This window comes from Aethina tumida, chromosome 5, assembly GCF_024364675.1.
Source record: "Aethina tumida isolate Nest 87 chromosome 5, icAetTumi1.1, whole genome shotgun sequence".
Lineage (NCBI taxonomy): Eukaryota > Metazoa > Arthropoda > Insecta > Coleoptera > Nitidulidae > Aethina > Aethina tumida.
In genome coordinates this window covers 16,144,228-16,157,633 of record NC_065439.1, presented here as the reverse complement: position 1 = coordinate 16,157,633, position 13,406 = coordinate 16,144,228, and the positions used below count along the sequence as shown (strand labels likewise).

Genomic DNA, 13,406 nt, shown 5'->3' with positions numbered 1-13,406 from the left:
ATTAACGTCACCACGTCTATTTTTGTTTGGGATTTTTTTTCAAGGTTTGATTTATCGCATTAGGACACTTTGGCTCGCACAAAAAACACATTTGATAATGAAATTCGCCTACATGTTCCCATTTTTTCTGCTACTTTGTTTACAAAACCCTATTTTTTACGAGTGGTTTATTAGATTTTTTTGCGTTTTTAATATTTTTTAAATATAGCGGAAATCATGTTGGAAAATAATTAATTGTGTCGGCTGAAAAAATTGGCGCAGTCTTTGGTGTTATGCCATTAACAACCGCACTCCGTGATGAAACCCATTAATTTCCTTTTTCTTTTTGTTACAGGTGAGTCGATTTCTCAATTGCAACGCAACACAACACAAATGGCGTCAATTACGGACGTTTACGGCGGCGCAGGAATTTCGTTTCGTTCGGCACGCATCCTGAGAGACGCCGGAAACGCACCCGTAAAATTTCATACAATCACGGAAAAGTCGTCCATTGTTTTCGTGCGTAATTTTCACTTTTGTCGAGGGAAAAGCCCTCCGTTCTCACCGCTTTGAAGAGATGAATGCGGTGCGTGGGACGTTTTTGACATCCGTACGAGAAGGCAGCCGGATTTGCCGTTCGTTCTGCAGTAAAATCGAATGCCAGATGGATGTGTCATAGATCAGGTTTACGCCCTTTCTGAATTCCTCCGTGTTAATCGAGAAAAACTGTTGCACTTGTCTTGAGGAACCGAGCCCACGCTCAGAAACGTGACATTTGCCGGGGAAACTGGAACGTAATCGTCACGTTTTGCTTTGAAACTGATGGATTTTATCATGGGAATGGTTTTAATCCGCCCAACGCTGTGACCTTATGTCGGTGGTTGCGTTCTAATCGTTTAATATGTAACTGAGTCCGTTTTGCCTTCGGAATTTGATCTGCGCATGCGTAGTTTATGGCATTGAACATCAATTCGGACTGCGCATGCGCTTTTGTATTTCTTGAATCGAACAGTTACGGCATAATTATAATATGGATTTATTTCATATTTTCCGTTTAAACTTTATTATTGCCATGAACTATAACTTTTAATAATCAAGACATTAAATTTTTAGAGTATATTGTGATTGGCAACCAGAAACAATAAAAATCATTTATTGTTCAATGTTACATTAACATTTCAAGTTAGGTTTTAAGCACTGAATAAAAGTGATCGTTCGATTTGTGTTAAAATTAATGGATTTTATCATGGGAATTATTTTAATTCACCAAAGAATGTGACCTTTTGTTATTTTTATAAATGTTCATTGTGATTGGCAAGTATGAACAATAAAAAACTTTTCCTGTCTAATTTTTAACCGACATTTCATTTTCAAATATTATATTATTAATCTAAAGGTAATGATCAGATTTGTGTTAAAATCACGTGAGTGGTTTTAATTTTTCTCAAAATTTTGACCTTCTAATGTATAAATAAATCTATTTTACATTTAGAATCATAACTGCGCATGTGTAGTTAGTTGTCTGAACAAAGACTCCAACTGCGCATGCGTAGTTAGCTGCCTGAACTAAAATTCCAACTGCGCATGCTCATTTTTATTATAAATTTTGAGGGTTTAAGAAGCAAGACAAACTTTTGAACATACTTTTTATTGCACCGTTGATTTGTTTTTTTCTTTCACAGTCTAATATATTGTCTTTTACTTTTAACTTTTAAAAGTTTAACAATAAATTTTTATAAACGTTCATTGTGTTTGGCACCCATAAACAATAAAAAATGTATTTTTTTTCTTCTAATTTTTAACCAACATTGTAATTTTAATCTATTAAACTAAATGGTCAGGTTTGGGTAAAACTTGAAGTACTTTATCACTTGAGTGGGTTTAGTTCTTCCCAAGTTGTAATCTTATGTCAAATGTAGTGGTCTATTCGTCTAATATTTAACTAAATCTATTTTACATTGTGAATCGTAACTGCGCATGCGTAATTTGCCCGAACAATGACTCCAACTGCGCATGCGTAGTTTGCCCGAACAATGACACCAACTGCGCATACTCATTTTTTATGAATTTTGAAATATTAAATGTAATGGAAAGATATTTTTTATAATATATATTATTTTATTATTTATTATTTATAATATTTTTTTTATTTATATTATTATTTATTATTTACATAGGTTCTAAACTAGTAATAATATGAATTGATTTCGTTTTTTCCTTTCACAGTCCATTATTGTCTTCAGCGGAAACCTTTAAGTGTGACATTAAATTTTTATGACAGTTTATTAAGATTTACAACCAGAAGCAATAAAAATATTATTTGTCCAATATTTAATCAAACACTTGAAGTTTGTTCACTTTCAACTATTACAATTATAAACTAATTAAACGTATCTGTTCACATTTATCAAAGGATTGTCTCATAATTGATCGTGAAAGTGTCCACGATGTCTAACACAATTAGTGAACGCTTTAAAAGATCGTTTCGACGAAGATCAGAAACGGCACAGAACAGAATTAGACTCCCGACAATCGGGTCGGAGTAATTTCTCGCCCGCATTCCACCGACACACACACATCCCGGTTAATTATAATTTCAAACGGCGTTTCGACTCCATTCAAGTTCATGCCGTTAGTGGTACTTTACGGCTTCGGATTTTCGACGATTGGAAAACCAAAGTAAATCGACCACGGTGGTTAACAGACCTGCGATTGCGTGTCCGTCGCAAATCTAATTATCGGTTTAATCGTCTGAATCCTTAATAGTATGCATATTTTTTCTTATACTAAGGATGCACATTACGTTAACGTCTCGCCCACGATCCGATTGAATCCTCGTCTTTGTCCTGCGGTTGCGTAACTGTTGTGTAAGGGGTTCCTGCGATTTGGGCTCTGTTATTGTGGCCGGTTACGCAACATAATGAGGATGATTGATGGGAAATCGCTAATTAGGCGTTACTTTCTCGACGCTGCCGCAAAAAATTGATCCCGGTGGAGTTCCCGTTTTGTAGTAAAATTTCAAAATTCCGGTCGCGTCGTGTCAAATAATGTTTATTAATCGTTCAGTGCACTAACTGTTATTGATGGCACGCATAATCGGTCGTGGTGTTTAGTGTCATTTTTTATAACTGTTTCCGAAGACCGGAATCGATATTAGTTGCCCAACGGCCCGTCAAATTGTTGTTGATGTGCATCCCGGTCGGTCCTAGGGCCTACGTGACCAAAAATAGGCTGATGTTGATCCCCGGGTTCCACATGAATATTCATGTGTTTTTGTTTGTGTTGTGGTTGCACAACGAAGGTCTCGTGTCTCTGGAGTAGAATGTTTGGGAAAATTACTTTCACCGATTTATATCGCATAACCCGTCTTTCACGTGGTTCCCGCTCGAAGTTCAATACTACTGGAACCCCAAAACGCAGTGTACGAGTCTCTAAACACAACCAGGACCTGCGAAAGCCATAATCGTTTCTCAGACATTGATGAAAATAATAAATTTTCTCTAGATTTTTATTACCCCATCAGTGGGTTCTTATCGGGTCCAGTTGGTGCATGGTGGGGGGACGCAGAGGTACACAATCGCATCGTACAGGTACCTGTACGGATAAGGAAAAACACCGTGTGTTTGTTGTGGACACGCTCGCGTTTCGGATTCCTTTCGCTGTGTATTTGTTTGGGGTTCTCCGAATGTAATGTGAACGATTATGTTTACCAAGGAATACCACGGTCTCAAATTGAAGTGGCTGATAATCAGGGGTGAGTTTTAAATTATAAACCGAATTTTCTTTCCCGTTGTTTATGGTATATTGTTAAGATATTTGTGTTTTTGTGTTTTTTAGACAGGGAAAGATAACTATTATAATTAGGTTTATTATAATATTGAAGATTTTTATTAGTTTTTTATAATTACTAATTATAAAATATTAATTATTGTTACACTGCGCATTTTCTAAATTCAAATTTAACTCTTTATAAAATAGAAATTGAAATAAAAATTTTAATGTATTATAATAATAATTATATAATTAGTTATTTTAATTATATTTGAAAGAGTATACAAAAAGAATTTTTTCCATTAATAGGAAATAAAATTTAAATTTTTTTATAATTTTTGAATATTTTCTTCTACTAATTGAAAATATTAATACTTATGAATACTTTCCGCATTATTTTTTTTTTTGTTTTTATTAGATTTAAAGGATTTTTTTATAATATTCATACTGACGCATCTTCATCTATTCTGGTCTACGTGACCAAAGAGGCTGGTTTTGATCCATGAGATGAAATCAGTAATTAATTAATCAATTCACTCGTATTTGTAAATAAATAGACAAATTGATTAAAAATACAATTTTCTAAAAAATAAATTTTTAACCGAAAATATTATTTTACATGTGTATTATTAAATTATATATCAAAAAAAAAAAAACTTTTTTTTTATTATTTTTTTATAATCAAAATATTTTGTATATTAATAATATTTGAAAGCATAGAAAATCCATAAAAACAAACTGTAAATATGTTTTTCTTTCATTAAGAGCAAATTAATATTTAAAAAACTTTCTAATTTTTTTCTTCCATTAATAGAAAATTATTTTTTTTACATTATTTCATTTTTAATGTTTATTAAATGTGAAAGGAACTTTTTAAAAGATTTTCAAATAAAACTACAAAGTAAGCTAAAATCAAAAATAATTTCACTGACACATTTTTGTCCATCCTGGTCAGTTTCTTGGGCCTACGTGACCAAAGAGGCTGTTGTTGATTCCCTAAAATGAGATAAAATCAGTAATTAATCTATTCACATAGTATATTTATAAATAAAGAAAAAACTTTATAACACGATTTTTTTAAAAAATAGGTTTTTAATTGAAAATATATTTATTTATTTTTATTTTTTAAAATTATTATTTTATTATTAAAACATTTTAATTTTATTTGAAACAATAGAAAAATTCAAGCTGTAAATGTAGTTTCCACCCATTAATAGGAAATTTATATTTAACAAATTTTCTACATTTTTTGCAATTTTATTATCTTTCATTAATATAAAATTAATATTTAAATACCTTTTCTATAGTATCTTTCCTTTAATTTTTATTGAATGTGAAAGTTTTGTGAGATATTCGAATAAAATTCAAAATAAGCTAAAATCAAAAACTGATTTATCCACATTTTCATCCACCATGGTCAGTTTCTTGGGCCTACGTGACCAAAGAGGCTTTTGTTAATCCCTTAAAATGAGACGAAATCATTAATCCATTTTTAGGTAAAATAACCAAAGAAAAAACTTTTTAATCAATATTTCTATTTCAAATGTATAATTATTTATTACATTATAAACGAAAAAAATGTATATCATATATTTTAATAATTAATTATTTTAATTATTTAAAAAAAAAACGCAAATTGTTTTAAATGTAGTTTTTTTCTATTATTATAATATAATAAATATTTGTTTAAAACCAATTATATTTGTGAATATTGTCTTTTTCAGTCAATTTCTTCAATTTTATTTGATTTCAATTAATTTTTCATTTGAAAGAAATGCAATCCAACCACACAAAGATCTAAATTAGTAATTAATCCACTAACACATTTTTCTTTCATAAATTAATATTGGATGTAGAAATATTATTGGTTATGAATTAACTATAATAAATAAAAAAATCCTCATTCTATGTACAAATACAAGTTTTCTAAATGTTTTATTATGTTCAACGGTTCTTTTCGATTAGATTTGAAAGCAAAATTATTAGTAATAAATATAATAAACCACAAGAGAGTAAACTGCAATTCCTGTAATAAATGCACTAATGCATCATGCTTCAATGTTCATGAGTAGAAAACTAATATTTGTTTATAACATAAATATAAACATACTTTGTGTACAATTGAACATCCCACGTAAATTCTGTTCGTTCCTGCCCATTCAATCAACGTAATGGTAACCTTAATTCGCTTTCGCGAATTAATAAATGTAAAATTTTTGTAAATTTTTCTGCTATTAAAAAAATCTAAATTTAAAATTACATATTTGGTTAATTGCACTGGTCTAGTTATTTATATTGCCCCAGTTAATCCAGATCTATGATTACTGTAATTAGTTTTGATTTAGATGTTAATGTTTTCCCCCTTTTACAACTAAATCGTATCTAGATAAAGAAAACCATTGCAGGTAAAAATCAGCGTTTTCTTTGACCTTCTGCATTGAAGGCTGGAAACCACCTGCTTCTTTCCTCGGGTCTTTTCAAACGATCGCTCGTGAAAGGTTCTAGAATGTAAATGCACAAATGAAATATTGCACCTTCCATCAACAATAACTTGTGCGCAAGAAAATCTGAGATTTATAAGGTTTCTAGACTGCGATTTAGGCCAGGAAGGTATTAGAATGTTATCGCCCTCAATATCAGGACTAACTAATCCGTCCGTCGACTTTAATACTCGAGTCACCGTTAAAAATACGCAGGATATTTACAAGCTGCACCGAAGGTTATTAACAATGGGCATTAATTACCAGCGTCAAAAATCACGTGCCAAAATATCCACACAAAAAAAATAAATTTGGCCAATTGACGTCTCGTTACATAAGCTAACACTCAACAATTATTATTAGCACCGATACTTTTAAGTTTCAATGCCAAACGACTTGTAGTATATAAATAAAACACCGGGCGTTAAGGGAAAACCAGCGAATACTTGGCAAAAATCAGTCTAGACGCGGGGAGTCAACGACTCCCTCGCAGCCGATCAATATCATCTCTAGGAAGGGTGTAAAAGTTGCCTTTCCCGCGGACGTACCAATTTTCGTCGTGTAGAAACTTAATTGGCCTTCTAAATACACGGTTGCACGTTACGAAACCTCCGGTGCCTGGATTCGCACGCGGATTTTTCACATCGAAAATCTGGGGCAATTAGACGGTGCTTAACTGTGAACTTTAACATCCACATCGCTAATGAACGCAAACACGCGCCCATGACGATGTGACACTTTATATACGGCCGCCTAACGGTCCACGTTGAATTCACCGATTTCTGATTTCTGTTCTTATTGTTTTTTTTTCTTGTATTATTTTAGTGCAACTCGTCTTCATTCGCTCCGGACGCCCACGGCAAAAGTTAAAATTAGTGTGTATCGGTTACTACTTCTTTTCTGTATTTTTGTACGGCCATTTTTATTTATAGACTGGGTAAATCAGGCTTTCGTTTATGGGAAATTTATTGTTGCATTTGGTGTGTCTTGCTTCATTTTTATGAAGTTTCTGTTTGGAATAGTTTTATGGGTTGTTTTCAACTATTTTCTGTTTCTTTTTACATTTGATCAGTTCAAGAATTCGCCTTAATTAACGGACGACATAAATTACAAGTTTTTCTATATTTTTACTCTTACATTCTTACTTATAGACAAATAATTTGACATTTATCTCTCTCCTGTTTCTTTTATGGGAAATTTATTATTTTCTTTGTTATATTTTGTTTAAATTTTTATCTTTTTCCTTCTGAACACTTCAAGTATTCACTTTAAATAACTAAAAATATCAATTATGCCCTTTTGTATAACTTTGTCCTCCGTACATTCTTATCTTTAAATCAATAAATGATATTTTATATCTGCTCTTGATTCATTCATGGGAGAATTATTATTTTGATAGGTATATTTTAATTCAATTTTTGTAAATTTTGTCTAGTAGAATTTAGAAAATGTTGTTATTAAAGTCACTTTTTGACTATTTTTCTGAACCTATTCGTTCTGAACAATTCAAGAATTCACTTCAAACATAGAAAATTATCAATTACGCTTTTTTGTATAGTTTTGTCCTATCTATAAATCAATAAATGATATATTATCTCTGCTCTTGATTCATTCATGGGAGAATTATTTTTATGTTTTTTTGTATTTTGTTTCAATTTTTGTATGTAAATTTTATGTGTTAAATACTTCTATGTTATCATGAAAAACTGCATTCACGATTTTTTGTAACCTTCTGTTTCTACATTCTTATTAATAAAACAATAAATTGGCATTTTATCTTAGAAATTTTGTGTGTTAAATACTTTTATGTGAAAATTATTATTTTGTTTATCATATTTTGTTCCAATTTTTGTAAATTTTGTGTTCCAAATACTTCCATGTTATCTTGAAAAGCAGATAGTTTTTGTTCTTGTCTAGTAGAATATAGAAAATATTGAAATTAAAGTCGGTTTTTGACAATTTTTCTGAGCCTGTTCATTCTGATCACTCTAAGAATTTACTCTAATTAACGAAAAACATCAATTACAACTTTTTGTATACTCCTGTTTCTACATTCTCATTAATAAAACAATAAATTGACATTTTATCTTTACTCCAGTTTCAGTAATTTAAAAATTATTATTTTGTTTGGTATATTTTGTTTCAATTTTTGTAAATTTTGTGTTTTACATATTTCTATATTTTCCTGAAAAACTGTTTTCACAGATAGTAGTTGTCCTTCTCCAGTAGAATTTAGTAAATGTTGATATTAAAATCGGTTTTTGATTATTTTTTGAGCCTGTCCATTCTGATCACTCCAAGAATTCGCTACAATTAACGAAAAACATATATTATGGCTTTTTGTATACTCCTGTTTGTACATTCTTCTTAATAAAGCAATAAATTGACATTTTATCTTTACTCCTGTTTCAGTAATGTAAAAATAATTATTTTGTTTCAGTTTTTGTAAATTTTGTGTTTTAAATGCTTTTATATTTTCCTGAAAAGGTGCTTTCACAGATAGTTGTCGTCCTTGTCCAGTAGAATTTAGTAAACGTTGATATTAAAGTCGGTTTTTGATTATTTTTTGAGCCTGTCCATTCTGATCACTCCAAGAATTCACTATAATTAACGAAAAACATAAATTATGGCTTTTTGTATACTCTTGTTTGTACATTCTTATTAATAAAGCAATAATTTGACATTTTATCTTTACTCCAGTTTCAGTAATGTAAATATTATTATTTTGTTTGGTATATTTTGTTTCAATTTTTTGTAAATTTTCTATTTTAAATGGCTTTTTGTATACTCCTGTTTCTACATTCTTATTAATAAAGCAATAAATTGACATTTTATCTTTACTCCAGTTTCAGTAATTTAAAAATTATTATTTTGTTTGGTATATTTTGTTTCAATTTTTGTAAATTTTGTTTTTTAAATGTTTCTATATTTTCCTGAAAAGCTGCTTTCACAGATAGTTGTTGTCCTTGTTTAGTAGAATTTAGTAAATGTTGATATTAAAGTCGGTTTTTGATTATTTTTTGAGCCTGTCCATTTTGATCACTCCAATAATTCACTATAATTAACGAAAAACATAAATTATGGCTTTTTGTATACTCCTGTTTGTACATTCTTATTAATAAAGCAATAAATTGACATTTTATCTTTACTCCAGTTTCAGTAATGTAAAAATTATTATTTTGTTTGGTATATTTTGTTTCAATTTTTGTAAATTTTGTTTTTTAAATGTTTCTATATTTTCCTGAAAAGCTGCTTTCACAGATAGTTGTTGTCCTTGTCTAGTAGAATTTAGTAAATGTTGATATTAAAGTCGATTTTTGATTATTTTTTGAGCATGTCCATTCTGATCACTCCAAGAATTCACTATAATTAACGAAAAACATAAATTATGGCTTTTTGTATACTCCTGTTTGTACATTCTTATTAATAAAGCAATATATTGACATTTTATCTTTACTTCAGTTTCAGAAATGTAAAAATTATTATTATATTTGGTATATTTTGTTTCGATTTTTGTAAATTTTGTGTTTTAAATGCTTCTATGTTTTCCTGAAAAGCTGCTTTCACAGATAGTTGTTGTCCTTGTCCAGTAGAATTTAGTAAATATTGATATTAAAGTCGGTTTTTGATTATTTTTCTGAGTCTGTTCGTTCTGATCACTCCAACAATTGTCTATAATTAATTAAATATTTCAATTTAGAAAATGTTGCAAAGTTTTAACTATTTTTCTATCGTTTTTACTACTATTACTTCCTGCTGGACAAGAGTTATCAATTATAACTTATGTGCACCTATTGATATCAATTATCTATATTATTTAGATCAGTAAATCGACATTATCTCCCACTTTCTTTCTCTTTTACAGGCAAATTGTTTTATGTGATAGGATTTGTTTCAATTTTGAAGTTTTATGATGATATTGATCACTTTCATCTACACACACAGCCACTAATTCAAGAATTCGCGTTAATGAGCAAGAGACATTTGAGGCATTTTCTAGCTTCTATTTATAACCTGGAAGTGTGCGTGCCTCGTTATAGATTTACCGATCTTTATTTACATTTGTTTGACGGCTTCCGCCTCTTTTCCGACACACGCCCAGAAAGTAAACATAAAAATTTTTGCCAAACCAATAACTTGTAGTTCTTTATGGGTTTATCACTTACCAGGTGACTTAACTGTTTTACCATAAAACCATGGAACAATGAGAAGACTAATTTATTGTAATATTTTAATTGGACGGACAGTTATGTCGGTTTTGCGTGTAAAAGCTTTTGAATACATAATACGGGTTATTTGTATATGGTGGTTAATTAAATTTTCTCATTAAAGAAAAATGATAACTAATCACTACATTGTCCGACATTCTAGGATGCGGCAAATAACTGTGCGTGCGGTTGTTTATTTGTTTTGTTTAAACGAATTAAACCTTATCAACCACTTTTGTAATTGAAGACCTCTTGTTCTCAAGGAGACACTTAACAAAACTTTTGAAAAAATACAAATATCTTTAAGCTAATAAATTGATTTGCCGATGACATGTGCCGTTTTTGACCTAGCACGGAAACCTCGAAACGGTACGCGTCGCGAATTCGTCCCGTACCCGGTCCAATCGATTTCCCGCCTCCTTTGGGCACATCTAACGGTTTTCCACCACCATGTGTGCATGTGTGTGTGGATTCCGGCTAATTATTCTCACAGGTTCTGCAGACTGCGGACGTAGTGCTGGGGGGTTTTTGTTCGTAATGATGTGGTCGTGCAGTTTGTCAGATAAACCTCGTCCTGTCATGCTGATAATGCGATAAAACTCGTTCTATGTCCCTTATCACATCATTTTAATACAAATATACGTTTGTGGAGATAATTTTGGCAATCTTAATAGAATTTTTATGTGTGTGTGATGTGACTGCAATTGGAAATTCATGGGTGAAGCAACGCAAACCTTAATTGGTACGTTTTGCACCGTTTTACTTGACTCGAATCGATTCCAGTCTGACTGCAAGCCTCAAAAATGTTCATAGAAAATCTTAATCTTGTCCTCGGAAGACACGTTCAACAATCAGACAATAGAAGTCTTTAATTTTTAACAGTCGGCTCCGTCGGATCATGGAATCGAACCACCTGCCAATAAAACTGCACATTTAGTACGTCGTTCCTCAAGACAACCGCATTCGCGTTGCGGAAGGTTCCATTCGACGATTCGCGCACGTTTTCGCGTCGCGGTCAGGTTTATTTTCGGTTTTGTCGCCCGGCCGTAAAAACGATGCAGATTTTTGACGTCTCTGTTGTTGTTTTCAGCCCGGCACGACGCCGATTCGCGGCTCGAAACAGGTAACACGAATTTTAGTTTGTTGCTGTCCATTATTTTTTTCTTTTTGTTAAACGGATTTTTTGATGTGTGATCGTTTTTTGTTTTTATTTAATCATTCACATCATATAACATCGAAACATCTATAACAGGCTTAATTACAAGGTGGCATACGTATAGTTAATGTATTAGTGAAATTAAAATAAAATTTGAAGCTCTTATGCAGTGGTTTTCTAAAAGTTTCAACTACATCCCTCCCCCATGAAAACTTTTGTTTGAAACAATATGTCTTGTGGTCTATAGACTTCGAATACAAACCACATAACATGTTATTGATCTAAAAAACTTTTACCTTAAATTTAACATGTGCCAAATTGCCCACTACCATATGGACACTGTCATCTATTTTTTTTAATTAAAAGGAGTGGTCTTATGGTGGCTCATTTGAAAGGTATTTTATTCTCTATTCAATGCTATTTTGGTCGCTAAATTCAGTTGAGTAGTTACAGTGTTACGGACAATTAATTATGTGTGTGACTTTACTTTTCTTTATCTTATTATTTAATTTAATTTATTAATTACACAAAATGTTTCTTACATATCTTGATAATTAAATAGTCTGCCTAAATTTTAGCTTTCACCTTTCTGAATATTGTTGGGGTATACATTAAAATTTTAAAAGAATTTAAATTTTAAAAATGTTAAAGTGTTTGAAATAGGTAAAGATGTAAAAAAATTTACAGTATTATTTTAAAATGTCCGAAATATTATGAACTGACATTAACAAATGGAAAAGATTTTGACATCTTAAAAACCTTAACTAGGTTGTCTTCTACCTTACCCATATAAATAACAGTAACATGTTATGTTAAAACTAATAATTTAATTTTGACGAATAGGTTAATATATTATGCTGCTCCTTATATATATGGAGTTCCAAACAATATTTTAGAATATTGTATGTATATCTAGATTATTAAATGTCAGATTTACAGGATATCAATCTAATTGAGATTTTCAATTCATATGCAAAATATAAAGATATAAATAGCAATATTAATATACCATCTTTGATATAACCTGTCATTTTGTTGTTGTTCATAGGACAACTGACAACATAATTTGGGTTTTTAAAGAGATATTTCATATATTTTTCATTTAATGATTTCAATTCCCAATATCTCACATATTTTACAGAGCCATATAAGAAAAAATTATTTTTGACATAACATGATTTTATATTGTTGGGATAACTGACAATACAATTAGGATTTTTAAGGTGGATTTTTTTATTTAATAATTTAGTTTCCAATATCTCGGACATTTTAGATAAAGAAGGCATATAAAAAAATTATTTTTGATTTAACATGTCTTCGTTGTTTATATTATTAGGGTAACTGGCAATCCAATTAAAATTTTTAAGGTGGCTAGGTATTTTATTTTTATATATATTTTTAATAATTTAAGTTCCCAAATCTCGAATATTTTATAGAACAAAAACCCATATAAAAATAATTTATTTTTAACATGACGTATCTTTGTTATTTATATTGTTAGGTTACCTGACAATATAATTTGAGTTTTTAAGGGCATATTTTTTATTTAATAATTTCAGTTCCCAATATCTTGGATATTTTGCAGAAAAAAAAGACATAAGAATAAATTATTTTTGACATAACACGCATTTGTTGTTTATATTGTTAGGATAACTGACAATCTAGTTAGAGTTTTTTAAAGTGACTAGATATTATATTTTTATAATTTTTATTTAATAAATTCAGTTCCCAATATCTTGGATATTTGAATGTTTACGTTGTTAGGATAACTTACAACACAATTAGGGTTTTTAAGGTTACTGGATATTTTAT

The 13,406-nt window shown here is 30.3% G+C and overlaps 1 protein-coding gene across 7 annotated transcripts in view; it reads left to right on the top strand.

Moving 5' to 3' along the window:
- LOC109601588 (trafficking kinesin-binding protein milt) overlaps window positions 1-13,406 on the top strand; it is a 52,631-nt gene that overhangs the window by 20,360 nt on the left and 18,865 nt on the right. For 3 of the 7 annotated variants that reach the window (XM_049968025.1, XM_049968020.1, XM_049968022.1), the window contains exon 2: window positions 11,529-11,561. The exons of 3 other annotated variants lie outside the window; for them this stretch is intronic. Coding sequence is in view for 3 of the 4 variants with exons in the window: in XM_049968020.1 (XP_049823977.1) it covers window positions 11,529-11,561 (33 nt within the window). In the remaining variant the exon portion in view is untranslated. Of the gene's footprint in view, window positions 1-3,626; window positions 3,734-11,528; window positions 11,562-13,406 lie in introns of those variants that run through there. One more of the 7 variants, XM_049968023.1, reaches the window with a different exon arrangement.